At 38.6% G+C, this 22,155-nt stretch overlaps 1 protein-coding gene and 1 long non-coding RNA gene across 2 annotated transcripts in view; both read right to left on the reverse strand.

The window, feature by feature from the left end:
• Nucleotides 1–384, reverse strand: part of ZNF385D (zinc finger protein 385D) — a 428,588-nt gene extending 428,204 nt beyond the window's left edge. The window contains exon 1 of the mRNA XM_069007261.1: nt 282–384. Within this exon, the coding sequence (XP_068863362.1) occupies nt 282–384 (103 nt within the window). The remainder of the gene's footprint in view (nt 1–281) is intronic.
• An 11,703-nt stretch (nt 385–12,087) lies between these two features.
• On the reverse strand, nt 12,088–13,173 carry LOC138105719 (uncharacterized). The gene is made up of 3 exons (XR_011148639.1): nt 13,064–13,173; nt 12,325–12,425; nt 12,088–12,216 (listed from the first exon to the last, which is right to left on the reverse strand). It is a non-coding gene; the product is annotated as an uncharacterized lncRNA (long non-coding RNA).
• Between the last annotated feature and the right edge of the window lie 8,982 nt (nt 13,174–22,155).

Below are 22,155 nucleotides of genomic sequence, written 5' to 3' on the forward strand. Positions count from 1 at the left end.
AAAGCAAGATGCCAAAACGCGCGCGAACACTGTTCCTCTCCTTTCGCCTCGGCAAATAAAAGACATAAGGCGCAGCTCGCCGGAATTTGGGAGCAGCGAGCTCCTCTCCCTCCGCACCCGCTGGAAGGGAAAGGAGAAAAGGATCCCCCTGCCCCACAGGAGCCGAACGGGCAAAACAAGTCACAGGCAAGTTGGCCTCGAGGCTGCCCCGCGCGGACCTCGGGGCTCCCGTCCCACCTCGGTGGGCGCCCCGCCGAGCCCCGCCGCGGCCGCCCCCTTACCGTGCCGGGGCTGGGGCTTGGCGCCCGGCGGCTTCTCCTTCCTGCCGCCCGCCGCGCTCCGCATCCGCCAGCACGCCGCCCCCCTGCCCAGCGCGCCGGCCATGCCGCGGGCGGCACCGCGATCCCAGCGGGAGAGCGCGGGGGCGGCGGCGGAGCGCGGGTCCCGCTGCCCGGCGGCGGCGGCGGGCGGGAGCAGCGCGGTCCCCGCGGACCCGCCTCCGCCCGGGCCGGTGTCAATCAGCGCGGGCGGGCAGCGCCCAGCCCGGGCAGCGCCGCCCCGCGCCCCCCGCTTCGCTCTCCGGGGCGCCGGGAGCAACCCTGGGGACGGCGCCCGGCCCCCCCCTGCCCGGCCGGGTCTGCGCCGCCAGCCCGCTGCTCGTACCGGAGGGAGGGAGAGCATCGGAGGCGGCGGCGATGGGCTCCTGGGATCAGAAGAATTCCATGCTTGGGAAATGACAGCCCTCAGCACAAACCTCCTTCTGCCCGCCGGCAAGTCCTCCTACAGCACCTTCCCTGAAAAACATGTGTACGTTACCTCCTGCCATCAAAATCATTGGTTGTGCACACTCCTGACTCCATACCGATGAGTAACTCAACCTGAGATTCCCACTTCCCACAAGACCATGTGTGGTGAGACAACAGCCTGCCTCCTTCCCTCTCTCCCTCACCTCCTCGGAGCACCCTCTTCTTCCTCTCTAGAGTCCCGGGGACTCCTCCGGCCATCGAGTTCCTCCTCTGGCTTTGGCGAGGGGCCGCCAAAATTTCTGTAGAAGGATTACTGCAGTGCAAGAAACATGAGTGCATAACTTTTGTTTGTAATCTTAGTAATAAATCCACTTGCATAGCAAATTATCGTAGTCGCTGCAGCAGCCTTGAAAAGTTATTCCATGGTTGAGTGATAATTTTTTGTACACATCTATCTATACGTCATCAGCACTTCCACAAAATGTATCCTTCTTTCTATCTGGACAGTGAAATGCAGAGAAAATGTATGCAAAATTTGCACTGATTGAAAGGGGAGGAGGGGGAGGAAGAAAAATAAACCATTCTTCATGTGCCACTATGTTCCATCTCTGTTTCCTTGACTTCAAGAAACTTGTGGAGAAAGATAATTAGGATTTGTTATCATAACTTTAAAACTTAATTATTTGGAAACTAACTCAGAACCAGGTTGCGCTTTTTTAATTAATTTTTCATTTTGAAAGACTCTTCAGCTTTGAAACTCAAACAGCCAAGGTGTAAAGGAGCCATAGCTGGCCCACAGCAGCACTGTTTTTTCCTCCAGTCAAAAATTATCCTCCTTCTTTTCCATGCCAATCTCCACCAACAGCCCCTGTTAAGCTCTCGTCCATCCCGAGCCCTGAATGGCCCCCCACCCCAGGCGTTCTGCCTCACCTGTGAATTCTGGCTCGCAGAAGTGAGTCAGGAGTGCCAGAAGTCTGCCGAAGCTGTTGGTGTTCGAACACGCTGCATCAGGGGTGTTTTTCATTAGCACTGAGAATGATTCATGTGAACAAGGATCACTGACCTTGACCTCACATGCACAGATGCACCCTGTGGTGATGAATGGAATAGAATAAACAGTTAGATACGAGTGCTTATTCCCTTCTGCAGTGTGGTTCTTGCCCAACTCTATTGCTCTAGAATACAAATAATGACTCATTTGCTTACCCTCATAATATCATATTTAGAAACCTGCTATTCATCTCCACTTGAAGGGTCTTGAATAAGTATATTCCCAAAATGGCTGATTTAAATTATGTATATTTTTATCACTTGACACTGTTTCTGTTGTTATTGATAAAGACTACACACGTGGGTGTGTGGTGTATCATGTCACTGCTGAGGAAGTTTTTTATAGTGAATGGTCTTTTGTTAAATCTACTTTTGTAAGAGTATTTACACAGGGGAGAAGGAAGAAAGAAAAACAAAAAATACATCTGGGGATATATCCCCTTTTGCTAAGAATAAGAAAATCCTACAGCAATTTTTTGGAATGCAAATGAAAAGTAGTGTATAAAAGTGTTTTGTAGAGAGCAATATTTTTAAATGATGTAAAATACGCTGCATATAAAACAAAGTACTAGTGAGGAGGAAAAGTCTGCAGTAGCTGTATGCAGATTTAATATTCCAGAAGAGCCTTAATAAATAGAGGGGGGGGGGAAGGAAAAAGAAAAAGAAAAAAAAAACTTTTACCAATCTTACATGCTTAATTTGTCATTGTGAAAAGAGGTAACTGCAGAAACTTCCACAGCTGAAAAAACATATTTGCAACCCCTCCTTGAAAGATTGATTTTTCTATTGTCAACATTAAATATTTTTCTTTTTCTTTTTTTTAAAGAGTAAAGGGACAGAAGTATTCTTAAATATTATTGTTCAGTGTACTACCTGTGATTTGACAGATTATCACACTTCATCATTTGCCAACAAAAGGTAGAATTGATAGTATGAGAAGCCTCTGTTGAAAAGTGCAGATATAATAAAATGATAATACTGAAGAGTTACTTCTGTGTTTCATACTTTCATTTCTTTAGCATGGCATCATAGGTTTCAAGCTAATTTTTGTTTAGTCTTGTTTATGTTTCCTGCTCATTTAGCATTGAAGATGTACAACTGTCTTCATGTATTAACTCGGGGCTGTTTTTTCCACTGGCAAATGAGTATTTGGGTGTCATATCACTCTGTTTAGCATGTTCTTTGCACATAAGCACAAAACAGACTGGTGGTTTGAATACACGTTCTAAATTTTGCTTTTGCTGAACAGACTTATTCAGACCTTCACAAATAGGAGCACTGCCATACTTGCTTTTTTGCTTAGGCATCTGTTGTTTTACCTAAGAACATTATGGAAGCATTTCTAGTAGTACCAGTTCTCAGTGCTGAAATTATTATACTTGTTTCCCTTGGAAAAGGAAATACACAGTACATGCTGCCTTGTCAGACTCTCTGAGGATATGACCTCAAACTGGGAAGACTTCAGCTCAGACCAAGGTACCAATTCACCTCTAATCCAGAAGCCTTGGATTGTTCTGTCCCTTCCCACCTTCCAGTCCAATACTTGGTGTCAACATCCTCCTAATTTACCATTGGCATGAATTTTCTCTTAGTATTATTTTTGTTCTGATGACATCTACTTCTCCTAACCTGGTCAAATAGAGAAAAGCTAATTGAATAGAAAAGCAGTTCACAAAATTACACTGATTCCTTGCAGACGACCACTTCACATTCCGTGTGGGAATCTGTGCCCTTCAAGAAGACGCCTCCAGGTTATGAAGCATCACAAGAGATTTTGTACAAACCACACAAAAGCTGAATAACAAGCAGCACCTCTCTGCTTTTTGTTTTTTCTTTTTCCTTTTTATTTTTTTACTTCACTAACTTACCTGTCTGCAGCTGCCCTACTCTGCTCTGTGCAGGTGCAAAGCTGCAATAAAGCAGCTGAACTGGCACTCATCCCCCGGCTTGCTCTTTCACAGCAACCTCAGCTGTTTTCATGCATTGTTTTGGGTCATCCAGTGTAGGTTCCTCTTGTGATTCCTGGTGCTGGAGGAATTGGAAAAAGAGCAGGGTGTCTTTGGTTGGAGCTACAACACAAGGCAAGGAGCAGGAGTTAGGCTGTGGTGGCTCTCGCCTTGATAATAGCAGTGTTATTTTATACCTACCACCATTTTATAATCTTCTGTATAATCTATCTGAGTCTTATTTCTTTCACGTGCCAGGGGCAGCTATGCAAACACAAGTCCAGCAAGGATACTGTGCCTGCACAGAGGGCAGCAGGGATTCAAAACCATAAGACTGCTGCTGGCCAGGGCTGTTTGAGGCAGACTTCAAGGCTAATCTTAAACAAGTTGTGTTTTTGGCTTCTGCTCGTAATTATTTCACAAACCTGGGGGTAGGTTTAAAGGGCTAGATCGAGTCATAAAAAAGAATGTGCAATGATGACAGATCTCAGTACCAGAAGTCTGACAAAAAAAGACAGCCACTAAAATCTTATGTTGAATGAAGCAGAAAGAGTGACTTTTCCTCATATCTACAAAGTTTAACTTTTAGGTTACATATGCAAAAACTAAAGTACACTTGAAGTCTCAGAATCTTTCTTTTAAGTTTAATATTGTTTCTCCTACTAGAAACTAGGGGAAAAAATAGAAAACTCTGAAACAATGTCACATTGCAAAGCAACATTTTTGTTCCCTATGCCCTTGCCTGAGCTTCTTTCTACGCACCTCTGTTCCTTCAGCTATTACTTGTAACACAGAAAAGTTGTTTTCCAGCAAGTAGAAGTGAAGGGATACATTTCCAATGGGTAGTACAGAAGATACGATTCATAAACTGCACCTATGCTTTTCATGCTGCATAGACTTTGATCCAATTGACTGCAAAAAGCAATCAAGGATCTGCCCAAAGAATTGGAGATGCTGGAAAGATGCACCAGGTGGATAAATATGGAAATTTAGAAAGCCCATAGGATACAGCCTTGACCTTAGAGCATTTAAGCTACTATTCTAGAAGCTCAAATTTTAATTGATCCTATTACATACTGACCATCCTGCCAAAAGTCTGTTTTTGTCAAACTTTTACTCAAATCTGATCAGAGGGAGTTACTTGAATCACAGTCCTGTCTCTGAAATGTTGTTGCGGGACAGACTTGTCTGCATGTTTTTGTCTTTTCATCCAATATACAGAAAAACTAAAAGGTTTGTAATCTCAAATTCATTTATCCCAGTGCAAAAGATATTTCAATATTTCACTATGTAACTTAAAGCAGGTTGGGGAAACTGCATATACAAATACATCACTAATACAATGAGCAAACATTTAGAGAGATAAAAGTATGTATTTCCAAGTACCACGACTTAGTAGCTCACAAATAAACAGGGAGGTTTCTGAATGAAATAATAATTGTAAAAGTATAAAGTATAAAATACAAATTATAAAGAAAAACTTAATATTTACTGCTCTTTCAGGTCAGCCATGTTTCAGTGGCTGAAAAATAAAGCTTATGTAAAAGAAATTTCTGTTTTCAAAGTTATGGAATTATTGCAGGGGTGCATCTTGGTCCCTCATGTTAGCTAATTTCATGTTAGAAATGCTACTAAAGAGCTGGAGCAAAAGACAGATAAAATTTAGGATGTGCAAGAGGCAGGATCCCAAAAGGACACACTGCTCTCAGGTATTTGCTAGGGCTTCTCCTCTGGATACCCTAAGGAATATGATTTTAAATAAATATAAAGCAAAGTTATGCCCAGGGATCTTTGAGAGAAGAATTAGAAGGTCAGTCATAAAAGGCGAAATTCAGCTTTTAATCACCACCAGAATTTAAGAAAGAAATAGCTGTGCTAAGAAAGTGTAAAGAGATCTTCTTTTCTACTTCTTTCCAAAATTAACCTGAATTCAGTTTATATCACTGAATATCACAATAGAATCTGAACTAAGAAATTAGTCCTTACAGTTGTGAGCAGAACTGTACATCTCATATCCTAACTAGAATAAAACCTTTGTCCTGCAGTGGGAACTTGCCCATAAAAAAAAAAAAAAAAAAAAAAAAAAAAAAAAAAAAAAAGGCAAGCTCTTTTTCACCTGTCTCCTTCTTAAAAGTCCAGTGAGTCAGACACAGCCTTAGTTTCTATTTGCACCTCTGTAGGAAACTGCAGAAAACCTAATGCCAGGGGCTGCAAGAGGAACATGCTGAATGAAGCATTACCTCTCCTGGCTGTGCATCTCCCTGCCAACAGCCACAATATCTGTAGCGTCCCTCCGGCATATGGCAGGCTGCAGGAGCTTGCAGGAAACCTCATACAGGTTTTATAGTACTAGCAGCTGTGAATAGTTGGTTTGTTCTTTGTTTCTAGGAGCATAATTCAGGCTTTCATTCTCTATTCCATGGGAGTTATGCTTGAACACGATGTCTGGGATCGAGCTGTAACTGCAGTAGCTGAAAGTGCATCAGACATAGCCTATACTACACACTGAGTAGCATGTTAATGTAACCAAACTCATACAGTTATGGAGCTCTAATCACCCATTAAATTCACCACAACTGCACTATATGGCTTTTCCCTGGCTTTTAGTCAAAAAGCGTTGTTTTGGGTTCAAGAGAACAGACTAAGACAGATCTGCAGCTCTTAAAGACGTGTCTCAAATTTATATAACTCGGTCTGTATTTCCCTCTCTACTTCAATAACCACCAAATTCTTGAAAGAACAGCTACATTAATACTTAAAGTGTAAATAGGTATCTAACAACTACTTTAACAAAACATTCTGTGCACTGCTTCTATGTAACATCTAAGAAGAATATTGAATGAAAATAAGGAAATTCCTTTGGAATTAGGTGTACAGGAGATTCCTGATCATTAGCACTGGTTCTTTTTCCTTTGGCTGGCTCCCTGCTAGTCAGCATATAATTTTTTTAATTTGTAGTTGCCTTCATCATTGCTCAAGTTTCTTTGGTGCTTTCATTAGTCCCTAATGGAACCATTTCTGTTCAGAAGCTATTGTCTATTCCTTTTAATTTTGGACTCATACAGTATCCAGGGATCTTTTAGAGCTGAGGGGATGGACACAGCTCTGTCACATTCAGTAGCAGAATTCCAGGACTTTGTCAGTGATGGCCTGACCATCCAACAGAACATGCTGACAAATTCCTAGGTTATTGCAATATTACTTCATGACACGTGTCTTACTGCTTCCTTCTTCTTTGATGTGCTATAGAGAGAACTATCACACTACAATACAATATTTAACCTCCTTGAAACCTATTTGCTCTGAATAATAGGATTTTTGCAACTTTGCTCTTTTGGCCTGCAGAAGAAAAGGTTCAGAGGTGGAAGCATTATTTCAACCTCTCAGGAGACTGACCAATGTGTCCACTTTCTGTATGAAAGCTTTTTTCTTCAAACGCATACCAGAAAAGCAATCTCATCTCGAAGTCAGAAGCAGATACTGCTAATGTTCATGATTATGATGCATGTCAGGTCATGTGCTGTCTAGTTGATTGGCACATCTCAAGGCTGACAGAGACCAGAACTGTGTGAAATGCAAGATGAGGGCTGTTGCCAGCACTTCTTCCCTGCTGCCTCTGCAGCAATGGGGGCTTTACCACCAGGCATAGTTCTGATGGATACATTTTGGCCTTACTTATTTGACCTTTCAGTCTTGGTCAAAATCAGCATTTCCACAGTACTGCACAAATACAGAAAAGGAAAACAGCATGTATGTCCTGTATAGGAAATGGGGACAAGAGACAAGAAGCAGCTTCTCAGTGCAAAGCTGAGCTGTGTAAGACACTGCTCCCAGGAGCCAGTGCCCTGTTGATGACCACAGGAAAGCAACATTCCTCTCCAGGGTTGCTTTAGCCTGTTACAACCAGACTCTGCCTTTCCTACAGACTAGAGATAAAAATATAATTCAATATTTGACACCTTTTGAGTTCTCAACCCATTTTTTTCAAGTTCAGATTTAATAGCCACAGGACTAAGGGGTATGGAAATACATGATGAGTCAGATACACAACATGGAACTATGTGACTTTTCAAAACTAAAAAAACACAAATAGAGTTGGCAATAAAGATGGATGTCTTCCTATTTTTTTCTGTTTAACTGCAGCAAAACTAAGAAACGCTATGCACATAACTGTTTCAAATATGCCTCTCCTATTTTTATCTCATAATTTTCAACAGGAATACATTGTATCTTTCAGGATTTCATAATCCTATATCTCTCAGAGGCATTCCCTATATAGATACAGAGTTATATTCATCATGTGTAACTTACTTGGTTCTTAAATAGCTGGTAGTTGGTCTCCAATTTAGTTATTCCTCGGCTTACGTTAATAAACCAAGCAAGGATTCCTATCAGTAATCAGAGAGTTTAAACTTGTTAAGACAGTTGTTCTTAACAAGTTTTTTTAATCCCATGGGATACCTGTGATATATGTTAGGTATAATGGCAGAAAAGGACATTCTAGGTCACTCCAGACCTCAAAATACAGGAATAAAAAGCTAACTCTGCCAAAACCAAATACGTAAAGCATATAAACCAGGCTTTATTTCTGAATACAAGGCTATGCATTTGTTTTCAGAAATCAAACTCAATAAACATTTCAGCACTGCTGCACACACACAAAAGTAAATAAATATTGATATTTCAAGTCTACATAGCTAGAGTCCCTCTTCACTTATTGAATAATTCTGCTCAGCACTGTTCTAAGAGACCTGAGACAAAAAGTCTGAATATTAAAAGCTGCAGCAGTTCAACAGAACAATGCAACATCCTCTTAGACTTAGGTGCATCCTGCACTACAATAATTTCTTTCACTTCTACTTAAACAGCAATATTAAGTACTCATTCACAGAGAAGGAAACAATTTCTAAAAACATATCATGCTTTGATCTGCATTTACATAATTTGCAATAGGAAAAACAAAAAGATATGCGAAATGCTGCACCTGATAAAGTCAAATGACTGCAAAGGATTTGGGAATATTTTAAAAATATTTTGAACAACGTAATACTGAAGTACACTCAACATTAGATGAATAATGGGAAAGGGCCTAGTAAGAATGTGATAAATCCAAGGCACATGAAATATTAGCTAATGTTCCCATCCCCTGGATTGGGCTAATATCTTCTATATAATAATATCAAACTTAGAGAAACTCAGTTTTGACCAAAGCTCTTACCTTATTTAATTTCTATTCCTGAATCTGTCAACAGGAAACTTGCCTCAGTAAAGAGAAAGGATGCACAGGACATATAAAACACAAAGCACAGTTACCTAAAATTAGGGAATGCAATGTCTAAATTATAAGCATTTCACTAGCAAAAGAGTCAGTTATGTTGTGCTATGGGTCTGTGGGCAGACCTGCCTTCACGGTGGATCAAAGTGAACTCTACTGAGAATTAGAAACCTGGCAGTTCACAAAGCTATTTAGAGACACTTAAATGCAAAAATAGATAAATACTGCAGGGAGCAGAAGGAAAAATTGCCATAGGTCCTCCTAATGAAGTGAGGCTGACTTTTTTTCCTATGACATAAATATGACAATTATTTATCATGTAAGAATTTATATATCTTGTAATAATTGTAATCTATAATCAGATGAAATTCTGAAAACATGGCCCATCCTCAGAAAGGTCTTTAGGGTCAATGGCTAATATCCATTCCTAAAACAGATGTGGTTTTAATTCTTAAATGGCAGAAAAGGGTTTTAAACCAGACTGTCTACATAAGTATTTTATCCATTATAAGGGCTACAGACAACAAGGGAAATTTCCTTTTTTAGCATTATTTTAATTTGCAATTAAATTTAAAATAGTGGTCCAAGCTGTATTTTGAAGGCAGACACCTCTTTATTACTCATTAGACGTGCTCCCAAGAGAGTGTTTTTCACAGGGGGTTTTAAACATACATACTAACTGCATCTGGATTCTGAATGAGCTTAGATACAAACCAGGTGCCAAGTTGGGTGCCTGCACTCTAAGTCCTTGATTTTGCCCGGCTTCCAGTGAAAACTCAGAAAGAACTTCCGGATTTTCAGGTCAACCCCGTAAGCGCTTGTTCTTGCAAGCAAGGGATTTGTGGGAACAGTCCCGTAACTTTTCATGTTCCAAGTTTCAAGTAACAGAAAAATGTAATAGACCATTCTGTGGTTTTGAGATCATTAGGAATAAGGGCGGAGTGCCAGCAGTTTTTAAATAATTTCCTTCACTATTAGACATAACAGTGTGGTGGAAGCTTGAACTAAAACTTGCTTCCTTGATTAAGTATTATCCTCTTGCCATTCTGAACTAGAGCCTATAAGGAAAGCCCTGGAGTACATGCTTAAGCATGCATATAGTCCCTTTAGCTTCAGTGAGCATAATGAGAAAACCAAATGAGAGTTTAGGCTTAAGTTATTATTTTAACATTGTTCAGAAGGACTGAACTATTAAATGTTTCTTTGGAGAGATATATATGAAGGCATTGTTCTCAATCATAGTTTTTTTCAGCAGAGGCAAATTCTGTCTGATTAATGGCAAATTGAGGGTTTTCACAAATATGGGAATTGTTGAAATGACATGGATTTATAGGAAGCTGTTGAGGATCTGAGAAAGTTGAAAGGAAAAAAATCCTTATGTGTTGATGTATAAACAACATCACATTTAAGTTTTTACTATTAAAAATTCTCTTTTTTATCTGGGAACATTTGAAAAAGTAAGAACATGGATAAAAATGCTTGTAGCCTTAATATTTTGATAGATTCAATAACTGATACCCTGTAAATATTATTTAAAGTGTGGCTTCTTTTTTCACCCTAGGGAAGAAAAGACAGTATTCATTTGCATAGTGTTACAGTATCACATGATTAATCCTTTACACCATTCCAGAGACACAAGTATAGCAAAACCTCTTCATCTAATTAATTAGAAATGTCATATATACCTGCCAAGGTTAATGAAATGTATACTAGTGACATAATAGAAGAGAAAGCATTAAATGGTTAGGTTTAGATAGGCAATATTCTACTGGCTTGTAACTTGTGAAATTATTGTACAGAATTTCATTCAGAAGTCAAACATTTGACCACATGGTAGCAATACAGCTCTCAAAATTATAAGATTAAATGCATCCTTTTAAACTCTTTGGTTTTTCACTTATAGAAAAGACCATACCAGATCAAATTGAAAATTCATATTTTTGTTCTTAGTCATTAAGAAATAGCCAAAGACTCACTTGCTGTCTGTTTTCAGATTTAGCTTCTGATCTAAGAAAATTTTTGGTTTTCCCCTCAAAAATCAAGTTGATCATTTTCATTGCACCTGTTGTATTTAACTGCTAAGTAGTTCTTTCTATGTTATACAGCTAAGTGTGGAAAAAAACTCAGTTTTGTATTATATAACTCGAGACTGCTCTCCAATCAAAACATGTCTTTTGTACATCTAAGTGGCAAACCTACGGGTATATGTTGCAGCCACACATATAATGGATCATTATTTCAGCTTAAAGACAATTTTCTTTAAACTGTCGATACTGAAAAAGCAGCTGTTTTGTAATAGGGAAAAAATGTATCTTAGAAAGTATTTTAAACAAAATTATTACCATATTTAGAAAGGATTCTTCTCCCCTCACCACCTCACTTGAGCTTGGGAATCTTAGGCTGTTTGTGCCAACTTTGCCTCAGTAACTCATTCTAATTAGGCTTTTGGATTTGGTGTTTCTGTTGTTCTTTATGTTCCATGCTTCTGTGCCATTTTGAGAGCACAGATTGTATTTTTCTTAATAAAATGGGATGTATAGAGTCCTTCAATCATATAGAATTACTCAGCGTCCCTCTGGTCTTGTACAAAAACCTAAAAGGAACTGTTTAAAAAGTGGGGGTGGATCAAGAAAGCAATTAAATTGGGTTAATTGACATGATTCTGGACTCAGAAGTGTTCACTTGGCTCTGAGTCCTGCAATTAATGAAGTATTTGTTTGCACAATCCATCTGTGTGTAAGTGCTTGAGAAAAAAAAAAAAAGAGAGAAAGTATAAACACAGCTTTTAATAGATCCATTAACAAATAGATAAGTTGACATTTATCTTTGATATGTCAACTACAGATGAATATCATTACTACATTTACACGTGTCCCCATAAATTTCCCTTGAGCACATAAGGATTTTTTTAATGCACTTGTTGTCTTCAACCCAACCTGTCAGTAACAGTACAATCTCCAGCTGTAGAAATAGGAAATCCTCGAACAGAAGAGAAGCCGTGAGAAAATTTTCTTACAGCAAAAAAGAAAGAATTTTCCCTCATCCTCTCATGTCTGTTGATAGGATGCCCTAATGTCAATTGCAAAAATTTTTATCCTTGGATATCCCTATGGAATAAATTCCCTTCTTGGCGGAACAAGTGCTTCATCTTCTCAGCTGTGTGGTTGTGCATATACTCTTGTTGTGCATTCTGCCACGTCTGTGAACAATGAAAACCCAAATAAAATGGTGTCCTTGCAAAATATACATTCATGTGGAATATGCAAAAGGCACCCAGAAGTGCACGTTTTCTTCATTGCCACAGTACCTCACAACAGCAGACTTTTACCAGGCCTTTCAGTTCCCAAAGTCTTTCTCTTTCTTGCATGCCACATCACTTGGGATTCCTTTAGTAGCACCCCTGGAGAGCTGGTGAAAGAATCTAGATAAAATTAGTGGTTTATAAATTCCCCTCATTTTCAGAAACCCTTTTATTCCATTGAGGGACAGACTTTCATTGCACAGGGGAACTGAGGCTACTTTCACATGGTGCTTCTCACGTAAATCTTTGGTTGCAAAGCTGACTTTGGCCTTCCTGCAAAAAGTCACCTTTTACAAAAAGGCACCTTTTGCCTTTAGGTGGTCAGTCCAAACATAAATTTCAATATTAGCATTCTTCCTGGTATTATTCCCCAGAGCTAGGGATTTTGTCATCCTTTTGGTTCATGATGTATGTCAACCAAATCTTTAAAACTCCTGCACAGTAATGTTATTCAGTGCAGTACCTCTATCCTTTTCCTTATTCTAGCCTTTACCTTACCTTGTGCATTTTTCTACAGCTTTAATGCACTGCTCTGTGATCCAGACTAGAGCTCTGTATGCCTTTTGCCTAGTCATTGGGGCTTCCTTTTGCATTGGAATACTCTTTACTTTCCACAGCCTAAGCCTAGGAGTCACTTCCATGACTTCACAAATACCAGGCTTAATATTGAGTCGCCAAGGAGTGTGTTTTGTCCAAGATTCCAGGGGAAAGTATGTTCCTTATCAGGCATCAAAGAAACACTCACCTGTAAGTTGTGAGATTTCCATCCAAAATATGCAGTGGGTACCATGTCAAAAACATTTGTGTGTCTGAGCAGCAAGTACGGACACATCCATCTGAACACTCTCAGCTCCTTTGGAATATTCCTAAAACAGGTAACCAGACTTGACTTAAATAGGTCCATACATTAATCTTTCTGTTTACAAGGATGTTTCAATGAGCCTCAACTCACCCAACTTAACTCTTTGCCAATTTCTTCAAGCCAAAGCATGTGTTTCAGCAAAGAGAAACCTCCTCTAGAATACACTGGCAGAGAGAGAATCTGTTTGTGTACAGATTTAAAGGAATCCCTCTGACTTAAAGGGTTTATAGGTTTACACGAGGCCTATATGATGTGAATGTTTTAAATTATACTGCACAGTGCAGTTAGCAGTGGTGATGTCCTGCAAAGATCATTTTGCTGTAGGATATGGAAGACATGTATCAGATATGGCTTTGTTCAACAAGAAACAAGATTTTATATAGGTTTTGTAGCTTCCTACTTCTTACATATATTCTGAGTAGGTAGATGAGCTAGGGCTGAGCTGGTGTCACACCCACTAGCCAGGAGCAATAAGGAATTTGAGACCCAGCCTAGCAACTCATGAGGCTGGATCAAGGCTCAAAGTGGTGCAGCAGTGCTGTGCAAACTGCTTTTGTGCCAGTGTGCTCTTAAAATGCCTCACTGTGCATCTTTATCTGCTCAAACCCACATTGATTCAAGGAGATCTGCATCAGGCTCCAGTGCTCAGGGTTAACATGTCCTTATGGAAAACAGAGATAATTTCATCTGTTCTCCCACTGCTTGTAAAATAAAACTGAAAGAGGTCATACACATGCAGTACAAAACATAGGACCAGAGAAAAAAGGGCTGAGTAGAGAGAGAAAAATGAAAATTACACTTGCTAATGGGGAACAATCTGCAAGCACTGACTATTTAATCAAAATAAATAAACTAATCAAACTAAATAAATGTAAAAAGCAATTTCAAAAAAAGGTTTCTGTGAAAATCCAATCACACAATCTAGTCTATCTTTTCCCAGTGGGTCTTCATTTGCAAGTTAGATGTTTACTGTTAGCTTGGTTGGCTTTTTTCCCCATAATTATCATATTGGACTACATATTCTCCTCTTCATATACAATGTCAAAGTACACCACTTAAGTACTTGATAATATATGCTATTTATCTTCAAAAACCATGACAATGACAATTATTGCCCTTAAAGTAAAGCAGAAATACTAAAATTATATTTATTTCTATTAAAAAAATGCTCCACCTGCAGCTACAGAAATGAGTATAGAATTATCATTATGCAAAAATATGCTGTTGGATGTCACAGATTTTGTGTGTATTTTCACACACACACGTGCACAGAAGAATAACAATTAGAAATGTAGACATTTCTCTTACATTACAACATTTTAATACTTTTCCATTTTTGCATTCCAAGAAAATAAGCATAGTTTGTAAGAATCTCAGTGAGACATTCTCCTAGGATTTTAAAATGAAGTGTGGTCCACACTCTGCACCCTTTAGGCTACATTTGCCTTTAAAAAGAGGTTCTATTACATCAAAGTTTTTACCTCTAAACAAAACTAATATGCTCATGTAAATTACACATTATTACTAGATGGCCTTTAACTTCTAGCATTTTTATTTCAATACTTGAGACAGCAAACAAGGCATTTAGCTTTGTTAACACCAATTTTGACTGCAGATTACTCATCTACATTAGCTGAACTATTTCAAAGCAAAGTCAAAAAGCATCAAGCCAGTGTTCTTTTTTTAGTTTTTTTTTTAATTTAAAAAATCCTGTATTTTCTCTGAGAAAAAATAGGCCAGATTCATTTCTAGTATTTTTTTCACTGAGACCAATGGAAATTACATCACAGCTGAAATGAGCTCAGATTGGTTGAATCTATAACACAGCATCACACCCATGCACACCTTAATGTGTACACTGAAAGCTGATTGTTCCACTTCTGTGCCATATTACGAATCTGACCCTGATGTAGTCATAAGATAAAAACCCAAACAAACAACACTGGAATACATGACCTAATTTAAAGCAGATATCTCATTGATTTCAGGCTCATGGCCCAAGGGCAGAAGGTTCAGCACTGCTGCCAGTGAAGTCAGTGGCAAAAGTCCTACTGGGTGCAGTATGAGTTGGTTGGTTATTGTGACAGGCTTGCATCAGAAGGACATTGAGTGAAATACCAGTCCTATCAGTGTCAATGGGATTATTGCCATTTGCCAAGGAGGAGGACCAAGATTGCATTTGTTACATTGGCAAAACTAGAGCCAAATAATTATTGTCTCCCTTCCTTCTTGGATGGATTTTGCTGGCACTGATTGCTAGCAAGATTTTTAAGAATTCTTTTCTTAAAAATTTTCCTATCTGCAAGAGTTACAAATAACTTTTATTTAATTTTTGTGTATTCATTTTCCCCTCTAAATCTTTTCTGGTTTCTTTTATAGCACAACTTCTTTTCTCAACCTCTGTGACTCCAAGCAGTGTGATTTTGGAGTCACACAGGTAGCACAGATAGATTTATAGTTCAGGGGATTTAAGAAATGGAATGACATTGGGAAAAACTACATATTTCATTATTCAGAGGATAAAATCAAATTAGGAAAATATTTTAAAATGTCCAGAAATTTAATAATGCTTTTGATTAGTTTAGGAGGTAGTTATTAGCTACTGCTATAAGCAATGTTTATAATTTTCAGCTCCCCTGTAGGTCTTTTCTGTCCATAGATCTCAGTAGCTTATTATTTCCTTAATATCTTGTTCATTTCTACACCAGTGATAAAATTAGACCAGAACTATTTTATAAGAATCCCTGAAAAGGTTTTAGAGAAGAATTAAGATGCAATTGTAATATTGAGGCCAATCTCTGCTTTTCAAAAACTTACCATAACTTTCCTATCAAAATCCATGGTATTATGAAATGGCTTGGCATACACTAACACAAGTAAACATATTCAGTAATGAAGCAAGAGACCAAAATATTATATAGTCATGAGATAATGAAAAAAGCTTAATATCTAATGATTCATTATTAATTCTATAGCATGTTTATAATCGCCTTTTTTAAGAATCTGAGGAGAAAAACAGATTTTTTTTCGAAAAAGATAAATTACTTAAGGATTTAGTGTTCCTGAAACTTCTTTAGTGCTGCTAAAATGACAGGTATGGTGTAAATTTCCCTCCACTCATTAAAAAGTATTCTTTGATCAATGAGTTGGGTTTGTCTGCTTATGGCATTTTAACATATTACTCCATTTAATACAGCATTCTTTTAAAGAGCAAAATGCCAGTAAGGGCCATTTCCTTCTATCTTTCTTCTTTCATGTTGACATCCTTAGGAAGAATGGAAATTAAAAATCAGAAGTCTTACACGGATTTTAGAACCTTTTCTTAAATGTTGAAATTCACACAGAAATTTCTGGTTATCTGAAGGCCAAAAACGAAATCAGAAAGATGCCATGATACCCTCTCAATTCTGGCTATTATGAGATTATAGTTTCCTGACATAAATAGATTTTTTTAATTATAATTACAATCTAAAAATTTTTAAATCATGTGAAAAGAGTATTTGTGCTGTAAGGATGAATTTTACCCTCATATCATCATCTGACACCTCAGATATCTATTTAAAGTAGTAGAGTGCAGGATAGAATACATTCTAGGAAGGAGAGAGCCATTAGATGTTCAGTGAAGGAATGAGAACAAAAGGAATTTCTGAACAATTTACAACCCACCATCATTCATAACCATCTTGTTTCACATCTAAAGAAAGAGAAGGCATAAGGAGCCACCTCCAAAAACAACTTTCTAGATGGAGAAGAAGTGAGTGACTGAGTAAGACCAAACCTCAGCCTGGCAGTCCAAGCTATCTGTTCTTTCCTCACCAAAGCTTAGATAAGCAACATCTGTGCAGCATTTTTCTACAAGTATAAAGGAAACATCTCTACTTTAACTATCTAAGGTTATTTTTATTTACCTGGCATACCAAGCAGCAAGACTAAAAGCTTTGCTTACTTGCAGATTACCTGGTATTGCAATTTATGATTCAATTGAACAGTCATTTTATGGCCTACATTTGGTGTTTTTATGTAGAATCATGCATGTATTAGAGGTTTAAGTTCATTATTCATGTAAAAGAGGATTAAAATGTTTGCAGGTGAACAATGTCTTTAAAATGCTGTTGAGAAAGGAAAATGATCAAATACCAGGCAAGACTTTATACCTAGTGAACACTTTATATCAGCATTTTAATACTTCTGCTCAGCAATAAAGCTGGAAATAGAGTGAAGTAATTCTTAAATTGAGTAGAGTAGAAAAAATGCAATTTTATTCTAGATTCCAGCCCAACATATACTGTCAATGAAACCTATGCAGTTTGAAAACTATACCCAGTCCTGAGTGAAAATAGACAGTTAAATTCATCCCTAATGTTAATGTTGAAATCACTGGAATTATGCCTGCTTACATTAGGTTGGAATTTTTTTTAGCTACTATGCCTTAAAGTATTTATTATCAACTTCATAAAACACACCATTTAAGAACATATGGCTTGGCAAAACATCACCCTTTGCTTTAATGTTTCTGGAGTTCGAGTTTATAAAGACTGTTTAACTGCTGAAGGAAGAAAAGAGCTGAAGAGTAAAATCACCAGAACTGTTTGAGATATGAAACCATTCTTACAAGAAACTTGCTTTTAAAGGCAGTCAGAGTACTATTAAAAAGACTGGTAACAGCAGCAGCAGCAGCAAGTCAAGCATATACATACCAGTTAATGTCTGCCTGGGTAGTTCACAGTCGTCCACTCATCAAATTAGTGATTTCTTTGCTTTGATGACTGTCGTTCAGTCTTTGTGGCAAAGCTGCCCCTGCATAGGCACATTTTCATTTTCTTCTTCATCCTTGGAGATGAAAAAGTGCACTTCCATGTAAGTTGTTAGGTGCTGGGAAGACATTTGTAAACAATCTCATTTTAAAAGGACAAGTCATGAACCTCAATGCCAACTTTTGTTAAAGCAGTTATTTGATAAGCTTAAAGTGAGATTCAGAGGGACAGAAGAAAGGACATAGTCACTGCTAGGATATAATTCAGTGCTTAAAAAGGAACTTAGAAGCAGATCACAGCTATAATTCAGGCTAATGTTTCATTTCATTTCATAGGGAGCCATTAGAAAATGCTTTGAAGCATAAGAATGTCTGCCTATTGGGCTTCGACTGGTCTAGGAAGGGAAGATCTCAAAAAATTTAATAGAAAGTTATGTAAAGATCCAGATTTCAAGATAAAAATAGCCAATGTACTATGCAGAAAATTATCACCATTTCTGATGCCCTTGGGTTTTACCCTGAAAGTGCTTACTCACTTAAAAAAAAAATCTTAATGTCTCCAAGCCCCACTTACTTTCTGATTAGAGTATTATAGCTTACATGAGTAAGCATTTGCAGGATAAGTGCTTTTGCAAACAGTCTGAGAGAGGCTAGCAATGAATGAGCACTGGAATGGAATGATCCATTTTGCTGTCCAGGAAGCTTGGGTATACCCGAGTCCTGCCCTGCAGGCAGTAAATTACCTTTCTGTGAGTAAGCAGGGCTTGTAATCAGCAAAGCCTCTTAGACGAGAACTACATTTGCCTGTGCAACTACCATAGCTCTAAATAAATAAATAGCTAGCTGTAGGTGTCTGACAGCACTTTGGGGATCTGAAAGTCTCAGGTAGTTAAACATAAGTAAAGTGATGAATTCAACTGGTTTGGACTTGGGAGGTGCAAAGAAGCCTCCACATAAAGCCTGAGGTGTGCTATATCAAGTGGCACCTCAAGAGAGGAAAGGCTGTAGCCTCTGCATCTCCCAGTAAATCCACATCTGTCTCCAAGAATCTGATAAATGTCTTTATCATGCTCAAACTAATCTGCTTGAGAAGCAAAAGAAGAAGAAGAAAATAGCCTTCTGTAGCCATCATCAAGAATATAAAGGTAGGTATTTGAAAATCCAGAATTTACTACAATATATACATATATGACCTGAGAAAGAAGAGGGGAACAGAAACAACAAAAGACTGTAATGTTCCAGTAATGCTAAATTTCTGAGATACCAGGGATTTTTGCTTTCAACCCAAAATCATGAAGTTTGGCATTTCACGGAATCACAGAACCACAGAACGGCTGAGGTTAGAAGGGGACTGGGGAGGTCATCTTGCTCAAACCCCCTGCTCAAGCAGGGCCACCTAGAGCAGGGCAGCCCAGAACCCTCTGCAGACAGCTTTTGAATATCTCCAAGGATACAGACTCCAAAAACTCCCTAGGCAACCTGTGCTGGCACTCCATCACCCTCATCATGTTTTCTAATGTTCAAAGGGAATCTCTTTTGTTTAAGTCTGTGACCATTGCCTCTTGTCACTGGGCACTTATGAAAAGAACCTAACTCTGTTGTCTTTGTGCCCTCCCTTCAGGTATTTACACACATTTATGAGATGCTCCTAAGCCTTATCCTCTCCAGAATGAACAGTCACAGTTGTCATAGCCTTTACTCATAGGAGAGAAGCTCCAATTCCTTCATCTTAGTGACATTTTGATGGATTTTCTCCTGCAGTTCCATCTCTCTGTTGTATTGGAGAACCCAGTACTGGATCCAGCACTGCAGATGCGGCTTCACAACTGCTGAAAAGAGAGTATCTTTATTTTACTTGAAGATACCTTAAAATATATACCTCGTAGAAAAGGGCTATTTTTCACAATTTACAGATATGTATGTGGGAAATTTTTCATCACTAAATATAAACTAACAGGAAAGGGGAGAGTCTGTCATTATAAAATTGCTGGCATGGAGTAATAACTTTAAAAAAAAACACCATGGGAAAAAAAAACAACAGAAAAACAGGTCAAACAAGCAAAACAAGCAAAACAATACGAAAAAAAAAAAGAAAGCTGCCTAGGATTGATCTCTTCTAGTTGAAATATATATATATTTTTATAGGTAGTATCTCTTACAGAGCTGAAGTATCAAACCAAAAGACCGCTGCACATCGGAACAGAGTGTCACTTACCTGCAGAGAAACCAACAGACATAGCACAAGCTAAATAATGTTGTAAGAAAAAGCTCATCAATTCATGCAGGAGAAAATTATCATTGTCTTGCCGAATCAAAGTATTTCCTTCCTCAACATGGGCATTACATTCATCATTTATTATCAGATCAGGCCAAAATCCTCAGGTAGTGAGCCTTAGATGGACCCTCTTATACAATGTTAACATATAAAAAGTTCTGCTTAAATTAACTTACCATTTCCTGTTGAAACCAGGGAAGAATAACAACTACATTAAGAGAGGGTTACTGAATTCATTATGATAATTATTCTGAAAACTGTGCAAGAAAATTCTCAATGCACACTGCACTCATTACCCAAGTTTAGACACAAAATGAGGAATTTCAGAAGCCAGATGCAAAAGCAGTACCACTTGAGGGGTTTTTTTCTGTATATTTGATACAGAAGTGACTTGTGAATCCAAGCACTTGCTATAAGACATCAAGACGTATTTCTCCTTCAGAATACAGCTTTCCAGACTTTTTCTACTTTCCAGTTCATGTTGCACTCTTCTCATATCCCTGAAGATGCCGTTGCTTTCAGTGCTATTCGATACATGTAGGGTTTAATTCAGATGGTAGGCACCTTTGTGATTGTCAAGATTTATTCTTGATGGAGCAGCATATGAGTAAAGTGGAAAGTCCTATACATATGATCCCTCAGGATTTACCTTAGTCCTCTCCTACCATGCAATGCTCAGAGACATTGATTTTACAGATGAAAAAGGAACATTACTTGCTGTCTGTGGAAAATACATGACATTTCAAACACCCAACCTGCTTTTGTTGAGACCAATTCCTACTAAGGAAGCTTTTCACAAGTTCAATCAATATTCATCCTATGGCTTAGTGAACATCTCTTACAAATAACAGGTTCACTGGGAGAACTTCTGCAAATTGTTGGCTCCCACTCACCATGTAAGATACATAAAAAATCTCAGCTTGGCAGTACCAAGAGTTTGAGGAGAAATCCAGATGCCACGTCTAACAAGAGCCAGAGCTGTTGTGCTCTACAGATCTAAGGAGGTGTGTGATGACTCCACTGAGCCCTTCAAGCCATGCCCGCATCCCCAAATCTGGAAAGATTCAGGGGAAGAGTTCAGGCCCTCCTGCTGACACCAGCACTGTGTTCATCCCACACAGCATCTGCTTAAACTGCACGCAGGGGAAAGATACAAGTTCCTCAGTGTCAAAGGCGGACAACATCCACAGCCTTTTCCTCATCCAGAGAGGGTCACCTTGCCACAGAAGGACATCAGGTTAGTCAAACATGACCTGTCTTTCATAAACTTGTGCTGGCTGGGCCTGATCCCCTAGTTGTCCTGCACATGTCTCATGGTGGCACTCAAGATGATTTGCTCCATGACTTCCCCAGCACCAAGGTCAGGCTGACAGGCATGTAGGATCTACAGATTATCCTTCTGACTGAAATGAGACTGTGGAGATGGAGAAGGAAAGAAAGATCCATGCCTTTTTTTCTTATATATATATATATTTTTTTAGATAAAAACCATAGCTGAGCTCAACCAAAAACATCCTTTTCTCATTCAGTACTGAAAGCAAGACCACAAAAGCAATGCCTTTCATCAAAATTTCTTAACTCGGTATTATTCTGCTTACATAGCTATAAGTAAATAGCCACACTTGTTCAAAAATTATGACTGCTTATTCACTCTGTCAAGCAGAGTATCTTAATGGGCAGCTAGCAGACTGTCTTTCTTAATAAAATGCGGACCAGGAGTCTGGGAGGCATTTTTGAACAAAATCATGTGTTTAACATGGAAAATACTCTATGAGCTCAGAGAAGTCAATGGATTCAAACTAGATCTGGATTTGTCCCAGTGCTTTCTATCATTTGCAGTGATAATTAATGTATTTGCAAGGCTGGCTCAAATTCCCCAGCTGACATCAATTATGCCAATAGATTCACAAGTATTAATTCTCTACAATAAATGGGAAAAGGAAAATA

Source organism: Aphelocoma coerulescens, chromosome 2 (assembly GCF_041296385.1).
Source record: "Aphelocoma coerulescens isolate FSJ_1873_10779 chromosome 2, UR_Acoe_1.0, whole genome shotgun sequence".
Taxonomy (NCBI): Eukaryota; Metazoa; Chordata; class Aves; order Passeriformes; family Corvidae; genus Aphelocoma; species Aphelocoma coerulescens.